Source organism: Mytilus edulis, chromosome 14 (genome assembly GCF_963676685.1).
Source record: "Mytilus edulis chromosome 14, xbMytEdul2.2, whole genome shotgun sequence".
In the NCBI taxonomy this organism is placed as follows: domain Eukaryota; kingdom Metazoa; phylum Mollusca; class Bivalvia; order Mytilida; family Mytilidae; genus Mytilus; species Mytilus edulis.
In genome coordinates this window covers 70,307,249-70,328,339 of record NC_092357.1, presented here as the reverse complement: position 1 = coordinate 70,328,339, position 21,091 = coordinate 70,307,249, and the positions used below count along the sequence as shown (strand labels likewise).

The window sequence follows — 21,091 nt, the reverse complement described above, 5'->3', positions numbered from 1 at the left end:
TGTGATCTTTGTTTACAACTGACATAAACCAATGTTAGACTTGATCCTTAAATACGGTTTCCCTTCGGCTCTTGCGCTAATAAAACATATTCGATTTATTTGTCAGTTTGGACGTATGATCGAAAACTAAATAGATTGATTTACGACTTAAAAACATCAACTATGAGTCTTTTTACTATCATGGTTTTACACGTAGGGATGATTGTTCTAAACAAATGTTTTAACTATTGATTATGAATTACAAAAAACGAAGTATGTTGCAGGTAACATTTTTTATTATCAACTCCTTTCTGATAGTATTTCCACTTTGTGCATGTCATGAAGGCAAATCATCTGCAAAATAAACATGAATTGAAATTAAAATGAATATTATTCATAAATGATAATAATAAATAACATTAATTCTTGATAACGATCGATACTCCATAACAAAATAACATTTGCGTAAACAATCATATGTAATACGCCTAATGAGTAGTGAATTAGACGGTGTAGCTTTCAAATTTTTCATTTTGATAACTTTGCACAATTTTTACACACCGTTGTCTAATAATACATTTCAATCATTGTTGTCTTTTTAAATACGTGTTTGTAATTTCGAACGTAGTATGTTATATCGTACTTATAAAGTGTTGCAAAAAGTAGCAAAAATTAGTTCATATTGTCCAAATATCATGTCATTTTTAGCACTGTTTAATAGTAAACACAATCAATTTTAAGAACACTGTGTTCCCCATTGTATATTAAAAACAAGATAAGTAACTCCATGTAAAGGTATACATGTTGTAGCACAAGACTGCTTTTTCATATTTATTTGAGCTGTTTCTTATATATGCATATAAATTCATCGATACCAGGATTACATTTTGCTTTCATACCAGACACAATTGTCGCCAACACAATAGTTATCACTGACGCTCGAATCCAAAGAGGCTTTTTTTTAAACACGAAGGTCAAGAGCTTTGAGGTCCAAAATTTCTAACTTTTGTGCCAAAAAGCTAAGTAATTGAATGCACTACAACTGTATGGTGAATTTCATCATACAGTTATATTCTATTTTACATTGTTTACTACATCTAATTAACCTCAACAACTATTCTGTACACATTGTATTAGAAACAGTTATGTTTGATAGCAACTCTTCAAACATAGTAATATATTATCCTTTGCTTTATTCAGAAACTGATAATCGTTTAACGCTAACATAAATGTTATGGCAGTTTGTATAACATTCTGTAGTAAGATAGATAAATAATATGAAAAAGACTTTGAGTTAACGTAGGAGACTATTTTAGTTATATCTTGACTTTATATGATTTGGTATAATCTAAACGGCCAGCTTTCCGAAAAAAAATTAGCAAGAATTGCTGTATTTGTAGAAATCATGTATCATGATAAAAAAAAACCTTCTCAACTTGATATATATATCAATTTTATTTTAATTTGTAATGAACGAAAATGTCGATCATTTCATAAGCTGTGACTCTCACTACCTGAGTGTAAATTCACATTGCGATAAGACGTGTCACGGTACTTGTCTATCCCAAATTCATGTATTTGGTTTTGATGTTATATTTGTTATTCTCGTGGGATTTTGTCTGATGCTTGGCCCGTTTCTGTGTGTGTTACATTTTAGTGTTGTATCGTTGTTCTCCTCTTATATTTAATACGTTTCTCTCGGTTTTAGTTTGTTACCCCGATTTTGTTTTTTGTCCATGGATTTATGAGTTATGAACAGCGGTATACTACTGTTGCCTATAGATACTTACAGGTTTTACTGTTATCAAAGTCTAAGTAAACTGCACTATTTTTTAGGGTGAGGGTCATGATTTACTGTAAATGTCACTTACTGTAGTGTTTTGTAAATTGCACTGAACCCAGGATGGGCACCGGAACTATCAGACTCGAAGACAATTAACATTTTGTTGGAAGTCGAAGTAAATTCTAATCCTTCAAAGAGTCGACCATGTAAATATCCCATTGCTGTATCTGTGATAATTTCGCCATCATAAACCTACTCAAAAATATGTTTTTAAATATGTAAAAATGTTTGAATTTCATATCACATCGACACGTCCACCATCACAATGGGTATCACTATATAAATCAAAATATAAATACTTTCTGAATTATCTGAGATCAACCGCTTCATTGTAATGATTGGTATTTGTTATACTACTGCATACCCGAATTAAACATGTATTGACAAAACTACTATTTTGTAATATTTAGTAGTTTCTGAATCTTCGTAATCAAATTCTGAACCAACCGCTTCATTATAATGATTGGTGATGGTTATATGTAAAATGCAGTACAAGGTTTTGTACACTTGTTATCCTTCGACCTTGCTATTTTGCATCACGATTTTAGGCTTAATAAACTATTTTTAACCTTTGAAAATGACATTTTGATAATTCCATCTCTATTTGTATACAAGAAAACACACAAAAAACTACATCCTACACGAGTTAAACATGTATAAAGCTACTATTTTCTAATATTTAGCTTTATCAAAACAAGTATGAATGCAAGAATAATATCAATATAGCATGATATTTATTGTATTCTGATTGTTTAATATATGTGTATACCTTAACTATATCAAAAGCGTATTCCAATTCGAAGAAAGTAAAGTTCAACATTACTTTAGATCCTTCCTCAACTATTATGGTGTAAGTACATAGTTGTCCATTACAATACTTTGAAGGATAATGAGGTGATGTAAACCTTCCCTCTGGCCCTTTAAAAGTTCCACCACATGTAACTGTAATGGTAAAAAATGTACATGTTTATTCGAAAAATTATTGTATCAACATAGATGTCTGTTTTCAAAAGATAAAACATTACTTTTCATCTTGTTAAAACCTGTAAAACAATATGGTAACCTTGCCATTGAACAACATCTTGACAAACGACTGTCGAAACCTACAAAATGAACCTAAATGACATTTTAAACAACATCGACACATAAAATATACCCTTATCATGTATTAACTATAGAAAATTTAAAGAATGTGTTATACCCTATAGCGGGTAATCTTTGCAGGTGTAAAATTTAAAAATTCGCAATGAAAAAGGAATACGAAATACTCTGGCAGTTATTATTCTGGTGGATTCAAAACTTTTATGAATATATTTGAATGTACACTAGAGGAATTTATTTTTGGCGATTTTATTGTATCCGCGAAAATAATAAAAAAATTACACACCGCAAAAATAATGCGCTATACGGTATGCTACATGTATTCTTTCCGAACCATGTGAGTATTTGGACCATACGCGAATGGTCATGACCATGATGTGTTTCATAGACAAAAACGAACCAATTTAAAACATCCCGTTTTAACTCTTATTTGTTAATAGTTAATATAAATTACACATTGGAATACAAAAATAATTCCAGGCTTTATTTAAACTATCAGTGTGCTTTTGTGTTTTTTTTTTATAACTGTTGATTTCGTCTTCGTTTTATCAGTATTCAACCAACAGCTGATTCTACATTCACAACATTCCCATAATACATTTGGAACATAATGTGTACTGTTCTATGGTAGGGTTGCTGTCTCATTCCCCATTTCCATTCTCAATTTTATGTTATATTCATGTGGTCAAGTGAAGGGTTTTAATGGTTCTACCTGACTTCGTAGGACTTAAGTTTGATTGTTTTTGATTAATCGAACTATAATCAGTGAGATCAGCGAAAGAGCCTCTGGTATGCGTGATTATTTAATTTCATGTGTTTGTGCCTTCACCAAAGAAGCCATCGGCTTAAATAATTCTGTCCTTATTATTACATCATATATAATCGTACCTTTGAAGTAAGGGATGATATGGAATAATTCTACCCTCGTCCAAATATAGTAGTATTGTAGTTTTTGTGGTCGGGGAAGGGGGTACAGATGGAGCAATGTTATAGGCTTTTTAAAACAGTAAGTCGTTATTATTGAAAGAGCACTATTAATGGAAAGAATCGTCGACCTTTGGCAAGAAAACTGACAGTAATTACCAAAATTACGACCTCAGAGCTGAGAGACCATATTTGTCTCATTCTTCTTCAATTCATCTTTTCACTGATCCATTTATTATTATTATTAAGGTGGTACCTAACGCTACAGGGAGATAACTCTGTAAAGTCATCTAAACGTTTTAATTACGTTGTGTTGTTAAAGGAATATTAAGCTTCTCAATGATCAAAATTGGTGTTTGTCAAACTGCTATATAGCCAGTGTAATTTTTCTGACAAAACGGTTGGTTCAAAAAAAAAATAATTTTCGTGTTTTTGTTAAAGGCAAATTTTATGAAAATTAAACGAGCCGAATTAATTTTAGTGAAAGTGTTGGGTACCACATAAATTAACGACGTGTTGTTCATTTGATCTCATTTATTCATTGCTCAGCATTTGATTATGACTTTCAATGTTCTTGCTTTCCTCTGCAAATATATTACGACATCGTGAAAAAGTGGCGACAATGCCTGATGACATTACATAGAAAGAATATATCTGTTAATAGGTAATTTGAAAAGAAGGTATACGATATCTGCATATCGTCTCAAAGTCAAAACAGAAACTAATTCCATCACAAAACCTCGTTCCATATGATATATATCCAATCTCGACAATTAAATTTAACTATTCAAAACGCTCGTCGACTCTCGATTTTAATTTTAAAAATCTATCAGTCTTGAGATGATTATTATCGTATCATACTTGATGCAATGGTTAAATTTTTATGTATACAATACGTTTAGCGAGATAAATGTCACTGAATTAAATGATGAAACGCGTGGTGTATGCTATGTTTTGATTAATACAAAAACTTACGACAACAGGGCTTGCAACATCTATTACTTCCTGAACAATTTCCAGCGTTGTCCTGATACTCAGTATCCGGATGACACTTGGAAGTACTACTTTTACAGTTGCAATCTACTGAAACTGTAAAATGATAAGATTTTTTAATAAACATGTCTTCGTGTTGTTTTTTTTCTATCTTTTCACTACCCAAAAAAAGGCAACAGCAGAATACCGCTGTTCAAAATTCATAATAAAATTAAGAAAGGAAATGTGTCAAAGCGACAACAATCCGATCATAGAGCAGACAACAGCCGAAGGCCACCAATGGGTCTTCAATGTAACGAGAATTCCCGCACCCGTAGGTGTCCTTCAGCTGGCCCCTCAAAAATATGTATACTAGTACAGTGATAATGGACGTCATACTTAACTCCGAATCATACACAAGAAACAAAAATAGAAAATCATACAAGACTAACAAAGGCCCGAGGCTCCTGACTTGGGACAGGCGCAAAATTGCTGCGGGGTTAAACATGTTTATGAGATCTCAACCCTCCTCCTATACCTCTAGCCAATGTAGAAAAGTAAACGCATAACAATACGCACATTAAAATTCAGTTCAAGAGAAGTCTGAGTCCGATGTCAAAAGATGTAACAAAAGAAAATAAATAAAATGACAATAATACATAACTAACAACATACTACTAGCAGTTAACTGACATGCCAGCTCCAGACCTCAATTAAACTGATTGAAAGATTATGTCTTCATCATGTGAATATCAGGCACAATCCCTCCCGTGAGGGGTTGAGTATCATACTATCATAAAATATATGAGAAGAACATAACCCGTGTAATGCCAACAACTGTTGTTTTTTTTTTAAATAAATGTGTTTAGTTCCAATGCAAAGACCCTATAAGTGAATCAATATTAAAGCCAAAATATGTAATCTTTAATAGTATCGTAACTATATCCCTTTTTAATGAGTCTATTTAAAGGTTTTGTTAGTTTCTGAGGTGAATACTGACATTTTTGTGCTTAAAAAAGAATATTTCCATTAAAAATTTGCATGTGAAATACCTGAACATATATGATGTCTGCATGTTGAGTTGTATTTATGAATTATTTCCTTATACCGTTGATAAAATTTAGTAAATGTTTTGACCGGTTTGTGATATCGAAAACCCTGGTGTAATAATTTTTCAGTAATACATAAAATTCTCTCTCTAAAATGTAATACTTTGTTACATACACGAGCGAATCGTACAAGTTGAGATATATAACCTTCATGAATCGATTAAGAAAAAAACAAACAAATCCGGGTTACTAAGTAAAACTGAGGAAAACATATTAGATATAAGAGGAGAACTACGACACAACAGAAACACAACACTAAAATGTATCACACAGAGAAATGAACTATAACATTGGACATTTAAATAAAACAAATGGTGGGTTGAACCTGGTTTTGCGTATAGCCAAAAATAGCAATCATATATGCTTTTTGTTGATGTTATAATGGTTTTATTTAATCAATCGTTACTTGGATGGAGAGTTGTCTCATTGGCACTCATACCATATTTCCCTACGTCTATCTACATAATCTAAGCAGTAAAAATCCTGAAATTTTCTGACCATTTCTCATTAAAAAAGGTAAACAGAACTAGTATTTGTGACACACATTTTACTTACCTAGATGTATGGAAGTGACATGTTAATTACATTTACTTGTACATTGCTTGTTTAACAAAAAATAAAAGTGATTTACTTTACTATACAACGGGTGAGATATTTGTTACATACCAATGCATATAGGCGGCTCACAACATCTGTTTGTATTGCAAAAAGGGCCTATGCCTGTATCTTGTTCATTAACATCACACACAGGTTTACTCTCTCCGTTTTTAGCTTTACACTGGGCATACTGAAGCGTGTCTTAGAATAAGAAAGACAAGACAATGGTCATAATACATTATAAATGAGTTGCACTAATTCTAGGATTTCACGCAAAGCAAAGTATTATTACACATATCTAACATGTAGTCTTCATAAACTTTTTTTTTACATTTAAACCTAAAAATAATGTTAGTATAATTTAGACATTAAAAACACATCTGCGTTTGCTTTTATTTTCTTGTAAAAAAAATCGAAGTAATTTTAATTTATTTTAGAAAATTACCAATTGTACAAATTCCTGACCATTATTGTTACTTCATGATAAAATTTTTATAAATTGAACGATGTTTGGACAGACGTGTATTACAAAAAATCCAAGTCATGAAAAATAACTAATATTCCAAAACAAAAGACAGATTTTCATGAAATAAATTAAAACTTGATATCTTTGAAGTTGTAGAAATTGCAAAGAAATAGTAGAGCCATTAACGATGTAAAGGTCGTCAATAAACACCAAATTATCTAAATAAAAAAAAAAATTCTGTTGATCAATAAACATGATAAAGTACGACCAAAAAATATCATGAACAGTGGATTTTTTCTTTATTGGTGGTAACAATGTTAATGAATGAAGGTAAATATACGTTGACCTTAATCCGATCTCTATATTTGACGTGTTGTTGAATAAGTTGTTTTCTTGATTTTGCTAAAGTCTGCATACCACTTATAGAAAAGGAGTAATTCGTTCGACATTTCGCACTGTATCCCTTAGTCTTCAAAACTGTTTTTCGTTTCAATCAAGAAATCACAATCAATCAACAGTAATATGTGTACGCGGTTTTCATACCATAACATGTAGGCGGCAATCAACTTATATCACTATTGCAGCATGAACCTGTGTAACACACCATAATATGTAGGCGACAATCAACCTATATCCCTATTGCAGCATGAGCCTGTGTTACACACCATAATATGTAGGCGGCTATCAACTTATATCACTATTGCAGCATGAACCTATGTTACATACCATAAAATGTAGGCGGTAAGCAACGTATATCACTATTGCAGCATGAACCTGTGTAACATTTGTACGTACCAATACATGTAGGCGGCTGGCAACATCTATTACTATTGTGGCAACATGAACCTGTGTCTTCTTCATCTACAGCACACGTTTGTTTACACATTCCACCTTTAGCTTTGCATTGACGTGTATCTAGATATGCAATTGATACAAATATAATTTCTATTTTTTTTATAATCCGTTATTTAATTATAGAAAATATAGAAAAAAATACTGTTATTCTTAAATGTACACTGTGTCTACATTCCTATGGAATGGTTAACTGTTAGTTATAACACAATGTCACTTTTAACTTATTATGTCTTTTAGTTTTGTTCAATATAATGGATGCATGTGTGACTGTTATCGAAGCAAATAAGCAATAAATCCAAGTTAAATCGATCATGTTTTACTGTTTCAAATCAGGAATATGACAGTTGATATCAATCGTTTGTTGTTTTTGATCTTTTCTTTTTAACATTTCTTGAACAACTTTTTTTTTTAAATTTGATCCAGTCAATCTATATTTTTTATTATTTATTTATATGTTAGTTTTATAGCTGTTGATATGCGCAATAAGAACAAACAGAAATTAATTGATTTTAGAAAATACGAAAAGTATATATTAGAAAATATACTCGTTTACTGACTATTCAAAATTTAAAAAATCAAGTAGGCCTGACTACTTGTTATCATAGGTTGTTAAAAACAGATCAAACTAAACAAATTCGTATAAAATTAGATTGAAAAAAACGTATCTAAATGCTGTCATTTGTATTAAAAACCAGACTGTAATCAACTCGAAAAAACTAAAACTAAAAAAAGTTAAACTTTATTTTACATACATAATTGTACTTTGATTCTGCATTAATGTATAAAAACACATCACAAATTTGAAGAAAACAATAAGACAACAGAAAATTCTTGTCCATTGTATTAAAAAAAATAATATATTTTCAAATAACGATAAAGATGTCTTACTTTTAACTTTAAGAACTGTCACTGCTGCAGCACAAACAATAAAAATGGCAAGTACCAATACAAATTTCATCTTGGTGTTCTGTTCAAAACATGTAAATTGTAAGTAATGTAATTATGAATGTATAGATATATATATATATATATATGTGTATACGTAGTATTGATCGCGAGTTTGTCCTGTTATAAACGAACACGTTTTACCACGTTGAAATACTAATGTAGATGTTTTAAATGTTATGTAACATATTTGTGAATAATCATGATGATTATTGACTTTATTTGTCTGCAAAATTTGTTGAGAAAGTACAATGTCTCATGTTTATATGAAACCTGCATAAGATATGAATATGCTATATTATACAAATGAACATTTAACTTTGAGGATTTTGGTATTTGAATGTAAATACTTCCAGTTGTACAACGTGACAAAATTCCAATAATGCAATAACAGTGTAAAGAACATTATAGGTACCGTGTACTTCTATGATGTTCCTCCTTTACAATTACATGAAAGTATTGTTTCTGCAGATTTTAAAATTGTTTAAGAATTATATTCAAATCCCGGACCATTGATTTATTTGATCATATCATATATTTCTACTTTTTTAGGTATTGTTTTTGGCAGGTTTTATTTGAAATTCTTGAAAAGGAATCTCTTGGTGCAAAAACAAAAATGACAGATATAAACGAAATGAAAAGTTATATTATACCTAGTCCATATATCTTGTAAACCATTGAAAATCATTGTACATCACCTACAACAGTAAGTCGCGGTTGTGGTGTTAAGCAAATATATACAAGATTTTAATTTAAGAACAAAAAGATGTTTCAAATTCAAAAACAAATAATGGACGCACTTTTTTTTCCTTTGATTATTGATGATTACGACATATAAATGTATATAACTGATTAAGTATAATGCAAAATGTATCTTTTAATCTAAATTGTAAATAATTAAAACATATAACAGGTATGGCTATCAAACGATATTCGCCTCAGCGAGTGCCGTTTATATATATTTTAGGTCTCCACGTGATTTGACCATCTAGTAGTCATACAATGATCGTGCTCAGAATCAGAATTCTTATCATTTTTTCAGTTCATATGAGTTTTATTTTCTATCTATATTTAAAGAATAAAAATGTATTACACAGCATTGATCTGCTATGTACATGTATTGTTTGCATTTGGAAGTGTAGATATTGATCTTTGCGTGTATGGAAATAAATGACACCGACAAAATAACCAGTCAGTGTACGATATCTTAGAGATGAAGTGAAGTCAACACACACAATTATGTTGAAAAGGTTATTAAGTCGACATCTTCAGTACATGCATAGAAAACCATTCAAATACCAAAATTCATCAAAGTTAAATGTTCATTTGTATACTATAGCATATTCATATTTTATATAAACATGAGACATTGTATTTTCTCAGCAAATGTTGTAGAAAAAAGTCAATAATTATCATAATATTCACAAATATGTTACAGATCATGTGAAAAATCTACTAATTACATGTAAATACTTTCTCTGGTCTTTATTTTTTAATTTGCATTGTTTATTTGTATGTTAAATCTAAATGTTTCTATTCTTAATGTTTCATTATTCATTTTATTTTTAAATATTGGTAAGTTATCTTATCTTTATCGTAAACTCTTATAATTTCTGTGTTCTTTATATTTTGACAACTTTCCCTCAATTCGTTGTATTTGCATTTGTTTATTCCTTTATTATTTATCGGTTGTTCTCTTAGCTGTCGGACATTTACTACTAAATTAAAGTACGTCCGGTTGCATACGAAAATATGTGTATTTTTTTGTCTGTTTGATTATTATTAGCAATCATTGTATATACAGTTTTGTAACATGTCATTTACCTCAAAATTAAAAATATTCGTGCATTAATAAATTATGAATAATTGTCTATCCATGGCGTTGATTATACTTGTTTTAACAAATATAAATAACGGTACAATACAACGATCATAAAGCTTTCTTTTTGAAAACATTTATTGAGCAACACGACGAATGCCACATGTGAAGCATGATCTGCTTACCCTTCTGCAGCACCCAATATCGCCCCAAGTTTGGAGTTCATGTTGCTCAATCTTTAGTGTTCATATGAAGGATATGTGCTTTTGTAGATTTCATACCATAAAATGAATAGGAAAAAGGAGGTCCCTGTATACTGTTTTAAACATCAGAAAACTGGGGTGTACACTGAATACAGGTTATAAAAATAAAATTGAGAATGGAAATGGGGAATGTGTCAAAGAGACAACAACCCGACCAAAATAAAAAAAACACAACAGCAGAAGGTCACCAACAGGTCTTCAATGTAGCGAGAAATTCCCGCACCCGTAAGCGTCCTTCAGCTGGCCCCTAAACAAATATTTACTAGTTCAGTGATAATGAACGCCATACCAATTTCCAAATTGTACACAAGAAACTAAAATTTAAATAATACAAGACTAATAAAGGCCAGAGGCTCCTGACTTGGGACAGGCGCAAAAAATGCGGCGGGGTTAAACATGTTTGTGAGATCTCAACCCTCCCCCTATACCTCTAACCAGTGTAGAAAAGTAAAAGCATAACAATACGCACATTGAAATTCAGTTCAAGAGAAGTCCGAGTCTGATGTCAGAAGATGTAACCAAAGAAAATAAACAAAATGACAATAATACATAAATAACAACAGACTACTAGCAGTTAACTGACATGCCAGCTCCAGACTTCAATTAAACTGACTAAAAGATTATGATTTCATCATATGAACATCAGGCACAATCCTTCCCGTAAGGGATTTAGTATCATACCATCATAACATATATGAGAAGAACATAACCCGTGTCATGCCAACAACTGTTTTTAGAAAAATGTGTTTAGTTCCGACGCAAAGACCTTATCAGTGACTCAATATTAACGCCAAAATATGCAATCTTTAATGACTTGACAACAGTATCGTAATTATATCCCTTCTTACTAAGTCTTTTGTAAGTTTATGATGTGAATACTGACACCTTTGTGCTTTATAAAGAATATTTCCATAAAAAATTGGATGTGAAATACCTGAACGTATAAAAAGTCTGCATGTTGAGCTATATTTACGTATGATGTCTTTATACCGATGATAAAATTTAGTAAATGTTTTGACTAGTTTGTGATATCGAAACCCTGGTGTAATAATTTTTCAGTAATACATAAATTTCTCTCGTTAAAATCTAAAACATTGTTACATACACGAGCGAATCGTACAAGTTGAGATATATAAACACCGTAAGATGGTGACAATGGAACGTCACCATCTAAAAACGGATAATTAACGATAGGAAATAAAAAATCATCCCTTTTATCATAAATTTTAGTATTCAGCTTTCCGTTAGTGATATAGATATCAAGATCGAGGAAAGGGCAGTGGTCATTGTTAGTATTAGCTTTATTTAAAGTAAGTTCACCAGGATAAATTTCATTAATATACATACTGAAGTCGTCATTATTGAGAGCCAAAATATCATCCAAATATCTAAAAGTATTATTAAATTTGTTTATCAGATGTTGGTTTGATGGGTCTTTGCTTATTTTTGTCATAAATTGTAACTCGTAACAATACAAAAAGAGGTCCGCAATAAGTGGTGCACAGTTAGTCCCCATTGGAATTCCGATAATCTGACGATATACGGAATCTCCAAAGCGAACAAAAATGTTATCTAGTAAATATTCAAGGGCATATATAGTATCAAAGCATGTCCAATTAACATAGTTTTTTTGTTTATTGCTACTAAAAAATGACCTAAAAGAGTTTGAACATGTATATTCACATTCTGATTTTTTGAATGCCCATTTAATTAGGTGTGTGAATTTTTTCTTAATGAGAATGTGAGGCAATGTGGTATACAGGGTAGAAAAATCAAAACTTTGAACAGATTCAAAATCACCAATATAAGCATGCAATTTATCAAGTACTTCCAACGAGTTCTTGACACTCCAAAAGTAATTTATTCCACTATTTTCGAAGGCCTCATTTGAACAATTGAAAAGACAAACAGACAAATAATAGTAGACAAGAAACAACATAGTAAATGTAGAATATTATTTGTAAATTTCAGCGTGAAAGTCTTTTCCTCCTTGCATTTATTTATGCTGTAAATTATGGAAAAAGATCTAATCTTCATTTTCAATATTCAAAAAATGTTTGATTATACTATACCACTAGTATATGATTATACTATACCCACTATATATGATTATACTATACCACTAGTATATGATTATACTATACCACTAGTATATGATTATACTATACCCACTATATATGATTATACTATACCACTAGTATATGATTATACTATACCACTAGTATATGATTATACTATACCCACTTTTCTTGACTTATCTTATCTTACCTGTTGAATTCTGTAAAAATTCAATATAGAACAATTATATCAAGAAATAAAATAAAATAATTTGCGTACCTACCTACCCATACCCTGATAACCTCAGTTGGGGAGGGGAAACAAAGATATTTTTAATGTTGGCCTTGCATGTTATCTGTTTGCATTATTGCGCCGTTCTGATATATGATTTATCCACTTTTTGAAAAAACGGCAACTTTAGCAGCGGGGCATGTAATAGTTTGTTGTCGGTACTATATATATATCACGACAGAACGTGTACTGTCCATAATCTGCTGCTTAACATCGCATATATCATGTATATATAAACAACATTATATTAGTGATTCTACAAATTCTAAAAAAGTGTCGTGTGGTTAATAATACATCTGCAAGTTAACAAGTATAAAACACGCATGCAAACTGACATCTTTGTTAAACGTATTGACTTTTAACAAATGTTACTAGAACTCATAATGACTGAAAACCTGTTTTAAGACACTTCAAAATAGCCCTTTTACCTTTCTTGAACATACATTGTAACAAATACTAACAATGAACAATAATTATATGGGGACGAAGTCCCCTATTACAGTAGACAATTCAATAATAAAAAAAAAAAATCAGGAAGATTTCCCGAATTTTTCATTGTACTAATGAACTCAAAATCGTTCAATTTTTATTTTGTCGTGTTTTTTAATTTCCGGATCTGCGCAGAACACATAACTCTACTTCCTTCTTCCGGTCTTGTTGTCGTGAGACTTTGATTAGTCTAGTAAAATATAGGAACTCAAGGAACACAACACCAATATATTTCATTTTTAATCATTCTTTGTCTTTGGTATGAATAAACGTTACCTGATGCATTGCGTTTCTTTGTTTACATTGAACATGACGTCATAACTTAAATAACGTCACAAGTAAAATCCCTAAAAACAGAACCAAAATCAGAAACGTTACGGTATTTCGGTTTCTTTTTTTAACAAATATTTAAGTTACAAAAATTAATTTAAACAAACTTCGTCCCCATTCACAGGTAATGCGTGCCTCATATTAAGTTGTAACAATAAACCTGCATAGAGCAGATTTAAAAACAAGAGATGTAGTTAATGTGGACTTGGGTATTCTGTAAATGTTTGTGCAATGAAAGAATATTATCCACAAAAAAAATGAAAGTCAATTATTAAAGGATCACCATGGAAAATGAATAAGAACTAATGTTTACTTGTGAATGGTAAGCATTTCCATTCGGCATTAAAAGAAATTTGAGTGTCATTTTTTTTCTCAGATATTCCCAAATATACCATTATATAGAATATAACTGTGGCACCCTAGTCCATTTTAATTCATGTACTTTGCTTTTGTTGAATTCATATGTAGCAATTATGTTGTATTGACATTTACACAAATTGATGTTAACAAGATAACATAAAACATGAAGTGTGTTTCTGCTGTTTCTGTATCATCTACCATTTTTATGAACTTGAAAGCTCCATTTATACAATCAATGTGTGTGTTTTTTTTTAAACCAGAAACGTCTCAACAGATATTTCACACAGGTATCATCATTTTTTTTCTGTGCATATATCATTATTATTTTAAAAATGAAAATCAGTAAAATAGCCATTTTTCCCAAATTATCCTACTTTTCAACCCCCTCCCATTCTGACTCCTACTGCACTTCCAAGACTACCGCTACTCCCCCTTTTTGACTCCTGCTTAGCAACTTCTTATTCCCATGTTCCCTAGTTTGATATTGCTATGACGATTGACGACTGTATTGTCCGAAAAGCATGTTCTCTTGCCCCACTAACCCCTGAAAATATGTTAAGTTCCGTCTTTTCAAATGACGTAATGCATCCTGTGACGTCTTTCTCTATTATTGTACAAGTTATCTCACAATGGCGAAATCAAAATATCACCCCTCATGTGGCGTTCTACACAATGGCGAAAAAATGAAAAACGACGGAATGACTTAACAACAGCCTACTAAACACAACTTGAAAACTAAAAACTGATCAACACAAATCTAACATTAAAGAATACTCCCTTAAACAAAACGATGAAATAGTTCTAAATCTCCTACATTCATTGATGATGAAGCTTCTATAAACACGGGATGTTTGGTAAACACAGTTGTTCAGAGTATGGAAGATCAATTTGAACTCAGTTGTCATAGTGAAAAGGAAAACGCGTCAAAATCACTTTGGTATTGGCTTTTTAAAGAAAAAACTCGAATTCGAAATTTATTTTAATATTTTAGAAACCAACGAAATAGTAAAAATCTGCAAGTGTAAGGTTGTTGATACAAACCAAGCAAATGCTATCAATTGCCTACTCTTTCGCTAATATGTTCTTTAAAGATTGTTTTTGCATTGCGTTTTAAATGTACTGGTCTAGTTGAGCTGCAGGAAAAATGATGCAAGACCGCTCTGAGTTCATTGCCTATACATGAATGATGCAATAGCACTTTGATTCCCTTGGCTAGAATAATTTTGTATTCAGACATGGGTTAAAGTTTTTAAGGTTTAATCAACTTTAAAAGTTGCAATGCCCTCGATGGGTCGCATTTCCAAATTTTCAGCTTTACTAATATTTTCAAAAAGCAAGTTTCTTGCATTGACGAACTAGTATTGTACAGTAGTTAGATTTTCTGTTTCAATCTGTTGCATACACGAAGAAAAAAGGTATCCATTTATATTCAGACATTGATTATGTTTGTGAATGTTTAATCAACTTTAATAATTGTAATGCACTATACAATGCTATATTATACATGCATTTGCATTTTTACAAACCAAAAAACAAATTATCAAATAAGCTAATTAATTAAATATCTGATCATTGTTGACGTCAAAAAGAGAGGCAACAGATACCAGAGGAACAATCAAAATCATAAAATGGAAAATAAACTGACAATGCTATGGCTAAAAATTGAAAAGACAAACAGACAAATAATAGTAGACAAGAAACAACATAGTAAATGTAGAATATTATTTGTAAATTTCCGCGTGAAAGTCTTTTCCTCCTTGCATTTATTTATGCTGTAAATTATGGAAAAAGATCTAATCTTCATTTTCAATATTCAAAAAATGTTTGATCATAACATGACAAATCAACAGAAGGAAGATCTTCCATATCACCTGACAGACAGTATTCCAAAATAGTATCTTTAATGCATAATTTAACATTTTGTATATAAAAGGTTATAAGTGTTTGCAACTAATCTATTGGGTGTTTGGACATACACATGTAAAACATTTAAAAGGCATTTGCACATAACGTAATAAATGCTAACAGAGATTACCAATTGTTCAAACGCATATGAACTATACCATTATGTATTATGTTTTTCACTGGAGATACATATGTATAAACTAAAGTCGTTAGACTATAATATTATGACGATTTCATTTAAGTAAGATGTATCAGAACAAATGTTTAGAAAATTTAGCACAACAATCACATTTGAGGCAAGATGCAATTATCAACTGAATTGGAGGTAGAATACACACAACATATGAAAGAAAGTAAAAGTGGTTAATCATAAAATTTGGAGGTATTCACAAATCATATAGTAGTTACAGTTTAATGTATTGCCTATAGCACACAACAAATTTTGAAAATGACATATCACATTGATTGACCAAACCATTAATTAATTTGACATAACACAAAGATGAACTGTCAGAAATAAAGGCATCTGTACGTAACATAAAGATGAAATGACAGGACAAAATCAAAGCTACGCAGCACATTAAATATTTACACTATAAGACCGTTATGGCGTTCCATACATACAGTTAACGATGTAATCGAAGAATGCTGTAGGTGTGAAACAATAATTAGCGACATATGTTGTGTAGGTTTGTTCAAGTTTTAAAATATATACAAAATGGGTTTGGCGTGCGACATCTTTCATCTTTTGTTTTACATTTGTATTTTTTTCAGATATATTTCACATCAGTGAATTTTTACCTGTACATGTTCAAACTTGAAAGACATTAATAAATTGTATATTATTTTGATATCTACAAAATGTGAACACAATTGTACTCAATGTTACGCTTTTTCGGGTCGTTGTTTAAAAAAAGTCTCTACATAATGTGTTTGGTTGATTGATGGTTATTCAAGTCACTTTCAGCACTATTTTTTTAATTTTGTGGCTGTCAACCATTGACATTCGGTTGAGAAACTGATAATCCTAGTCAATTACAATCAGAAACGAGTGCAGATGTCACGTGAGGAATTAAATGTCACAACGTTATGGTCAGTGTTGAAAGGTCAGCGATGCAGTAGTTGCACCACCTAGATCATTTAGCAAACAGTGACTCAACCATTGTTAAATAAAATTAGTTTATACATATATGTAGGTCAAACCTAGTTCTGACACCTTATACATCAATGCAATGGTACATTTTTTCAGTGGAGTCAATTGTAAAAAAAATGTGAACATTTTATGGTGCATCGCAGTGTTGGTTTTTTGGTATTTTTGTTGAACTTCAGTATTATATTGTTTCGGTGTTTTTCCCTCATAGTTAACGTTTTCCCCTAGTTTTTTTATTTTGTAACCTGGACTTTTTTTCTCAATCAATTTATGACTTTTTTTTAACAGCGGTATACTACTGTTGCCTTCACTTGTGGGTATGATACACTGGTATTTCTTTAAACTCACATTCATAAGGATATGGTTTAAGGAAGGTGATGATAACAATAGGTGTAATGAAAGCAAGTGTTTATTGTCATATTGTGTATTTTTAGGTTGAAACATCATTTACAATAAAAAGTTACAGCCTTTGACGAATTATCTTCATACATTTCAACGCAAGGCAAGATGTCTGTTGATGCCGATCACAAAAGAGTAACAAAGAAGAAAAGAAGTACGGCCAAAGGGAGATTTCATAGAATATATGGTCGCTTACTAGAAGGAATACAGGATGAGTCTGGAATAATTGTGGTTGAAAAAATACTTCAAGATTTGGAAACAGCTTACACAGAACTAGAAGCAAGACATGAGGTATTTTTAGAAACATTTGATTCTGAAAATGAAGAAGACAAACCAAAGATAAACGAATATAATCATGATTTAACTAGTATGTACCGAGAACTTTGTAAATCAAGATCATTGTGTGAGAATATAAGACAGAAGATAAAGCATGAACAAGACAGTAAGTTAAAAGAACAAAACTCCATGAAGCATGCTAAGAAAAATAAAGATACTGAAACGTTTAGGGTGAAAAAATTAGAGGCTCCTATTTTTGCTGGCAGTATTCGTGATTATCCAAGTTTCAAAGTTGATTATGAAAGACACATGATATCGTCATACGGTAAAGATCCTTATGCTCTGAAGCAATGTTTAAGTGGTGAAGCCTTAACTGTTGTGAAAGGTGTTGACAATGATTTCGAGGAAATGTTTCGGCGTCTTGATATGAAATATGGCAGAGCAGAGAAATTGATTGATCACATATTAAATGAATTAAAAAGATTAAAGAAAGTTCAAGAAGGTGACAACATGAAGTTTATTTCGGTAGTAGAAACTGTCGAGAAATGTTGGCTTGATTTAAAACGTATGAACCTCGAATCCGAGATGAACACAGCAACTATGGTGAGTCAGATAGAAAAACTCCTACCCCCTATACAAAAACGTGAATGGGCATTGCGAAAACAAAAGACAGAATCGAAAAGTATTCCCCTGAGTTTCAAAGAGTTCTTAAATTTTTTGTTAGAGGAAAAAAGTGCTCTTGAGTACATGGAGTCTGATTTGCGTGAATATGGAACAGCAAAAGGAAAGATCAATACTTTGGATGCAAATGAATCCGAAAATGACGCAAATAATAATGATGTAGCTGTAGATCCCTTACAAGTACAATTACAAGAGAACCAACAAGTGATGAAACAGGTTGTTGAAGGTCTTGCACAGGTAGCTCAAGCAATGTCAAACAAACCAACAAGTCGATACAATGCAGACAAATATGCCGGTACAAATAGAAATACAGAAGGGAAGTTTAAATGTTGGTATCACAAATCAGATAATCATGAAATAGGTGATTGTTCTATATTTGCGAGATTAGATAGTCAGACAAAGGTTGATTTAGTGAGAAAAAAATGGTGGATGTTTCAGTTGTCTAAAGATAGGACATTTGTCAAGACATTGTCACAGCCGTAAACCTTGTGACATACAAAATGAACTTCATCAACCATGTGGGAAAATTCATCACAAAAATTTGCACACTGCACACATGGATGGCATATCCTTTCATAACTCTACACAGGTGATAAACGATGACAAGAACAAGAATGGGGTACTATTGATGATCAGTTCAGTTCAGTGTAAGGACATGTCTTTGACAACACTTTGGGACCCTGGAGCAAACATGTCACTGATCACACACAAAACTGCTAAACGATTAGGATTATCTGGACAAGATATAACATTATCTGTGACAAAGGTTGGGAATGTAACCGAACATGTACAAAGCAAAGAGTATGTAATACCGTTGACTGACCTTGGAGGTAAGATATGGACAATAAAAGCATATGGCATGGAGGAAGTTACGGCCGAGGTTGCAAGAGTTGATATGAGTAGAGTCGAACAACTGTTCAAAGGTATCAACAAGAATGATATACATAGACCAACTGGCCAAGTAGACATATTGATCGGCACAGATTGTTGTATTTTAATGCCTAATAAAGAAGAACAAATTGGAAATCTACAGTTAATGAAAAATCAGTTTGGGTACTGCATTCGTGGCAGTCATCCTCTACTAGAAGTGCCAAAATTGTCAAACCATGGCATAGTCCGTATTTACTGGGCATCTGGAAAAATCATTCCGTTAAATGATATTCATGTATTGGACAGAGACAGTATTAAAGACAAACTAGATTCTCTTTTTGACATAGAAGGACCAGGGAAACAAACCACATTAAAATGTGGTTCATGTAAGTGTGGCAAATGTGCTGTGGGACAATCGCAACATAGTTTAAGAGAGGAGAGGGAATTAAATATCATTAAATCAGGCATGATACATGATGAAGAATCACAGCAATGGATAGTAAATTACCCCTGGATAAAAAATCCAAACAACCTACCAAATAACGTGAATTCAGCCGTATCAAGACTTGGATCTACCGAAAAACGACTACTCCGAAATTCATTAAAATATGCAAGTGCCTACGATGAACAGATTATGGATATGGTGAAACGTGGCATAGCAAGGAAATTGACCAAGGAGGAAATGATGAGACATAACGGTCCGATACATTACATACCACATCATGAGGTATTAAAACCCGAATCAAAATCGACACCATTAAGAATCGTATTTAACTCCTCATCATCTTATATGGGACACACTCTGAATGACTATTGGGCGAAAGGGTCCAATGTGATCAATGATTTGTTAGCGGTCTTAATTCGTTTCAGACAAGAATCTATAGCTTTGGCTGGTGACATTTCAAAAATGTACAATGCGATAAGACTTTCACCGTTAGATCAGCACACACACCGATTTGTGTGGAGAAATTTAGAAACACACAGAGATCCAGATCACTATGCATTGTTGACAGTTACTTTTGGCGACAGACCGAGTGGAGCTATTTCGACGCTTGCATTACACCAAACAGCACAAATGTATCAACACATCTACCCAGATGCATCAAAAATGGTGATAAGAAATAGTTATGTAGATGATATATTACAGTCAGTTGAAAGTGTAGATAATGCTCGTTTGATAACCCAGCAGACCGAGAAAATGCTGGCATGTGGAGGTTTTCGCATTAAACATTGGATTATATCTGGGAATGAAAAATGCGGCAGTAATCTACAATCCCCAGTTAGTGGTGAATCCGTGGAGGTTGATTTAGATGAATTTGCGCATGAGAAAATTCTCGGAATGAGGTGGGATCCAAAACAAGACTTGTTCGATTTCAAGGTGAAGATTAATTTTTTCTCCTAAGTACAAA

At 31.9% G+C, this 21,091-nt stretch overlaps 3 protein-coding genes across 3 annotated transcripts; 2 read left to right on the top strand and 1 right to left on the bottom strand.

Annotated features, from left to right (window-relative positions):
* Positions 1–260: 260 nt before the first annotated feature.
* LOC139503771 (kremen protein 1-like) lies at positions 261–8,831 on the bottom strand. The gene is made up of 7 exons (XM_071293645.1): positions 8,735–8,831; positions 7,787–7,906; positions 6,595–6,726; positions 4,823–4,936; positions 2,592–2,764; positions 1,851–2,014; positions 261–333 (listed from the first exon to the last, which is right to left on the bottom strand). Exons 1-7 carry the CDS (start codon positions 8,802–8,804, stop codon positions 330–332), a joined length of 777 nt encoding a protein of 258 aa, XP_071149746.1. The 5' UTR covers positions 8,805–8,831; the 3' UTR covers positions 261–329.
* A 9,056-nt stretch (positions 8,832–17,887) lies between these two features.
* LOC139504440 (uncharacterized) lies at positions 17,888–19,295 on the top strand. The gene has a single exon (XM_071294525.1). It carries the CDS (start codon positions 17,964–17,966, stop codon positions 19,293–19,295), a length of 1,332 nt encoding a protein of 443 aa, XP_071150626.1. The 5' UTR covers positions 17,888–17,963.
* Positions 19,296–19,368: 73 nt separating this feature from the next.
* Positions 19,369–21,084, top strand: LOC139504439 (uncharacterized). The gene has a single exon (XM_071294524.1). It carries the CDS (start codon positions 19,369–19,371, stop codon positions 21,082–21,084), a length of 1,716 nt encoding a protein of 571 aa, XP_071150625.1.
* Positions 21,085–21,091: the final 7 nt, after the last annotated feature.

Coding starts and splice junctions, on each gene's coding strand:
- LOC139503771 (XM_071293645.1), bottom strand. CDS start 8,804: ATGAAATTTGTATTGGTACTTGCCATTTTTATTGTTTGTGCTGCAGCA. Junction 6,727..7,786: donor CCAGCCGCCTACATGTATTG/GTACGTACAAAT, acceptor TCTTATTCTAAG/ACACGCTTCAGTATGCCCAG. Junction 2,765..4,822: donor ATGTTGCAAGCCCTGTTGTC/GTAAGTTTTTGT, acceptor TTACCATTACAG/TTACATGTGGTGGAACTTTT.
- LOC139504440 (XM_071294525.1), top strand. CDS start 17,964: ATGTCTGTTGATGCCGATCACAAAAGAGTAACAAAGAAGAAAAGAAGT.
- LOC139504439 (XM_071294524.1), top strand. CDS start 19,369: ATGGATGGCATATCCTTTCATAACTCTACACAGGTGATAAACGATGAC.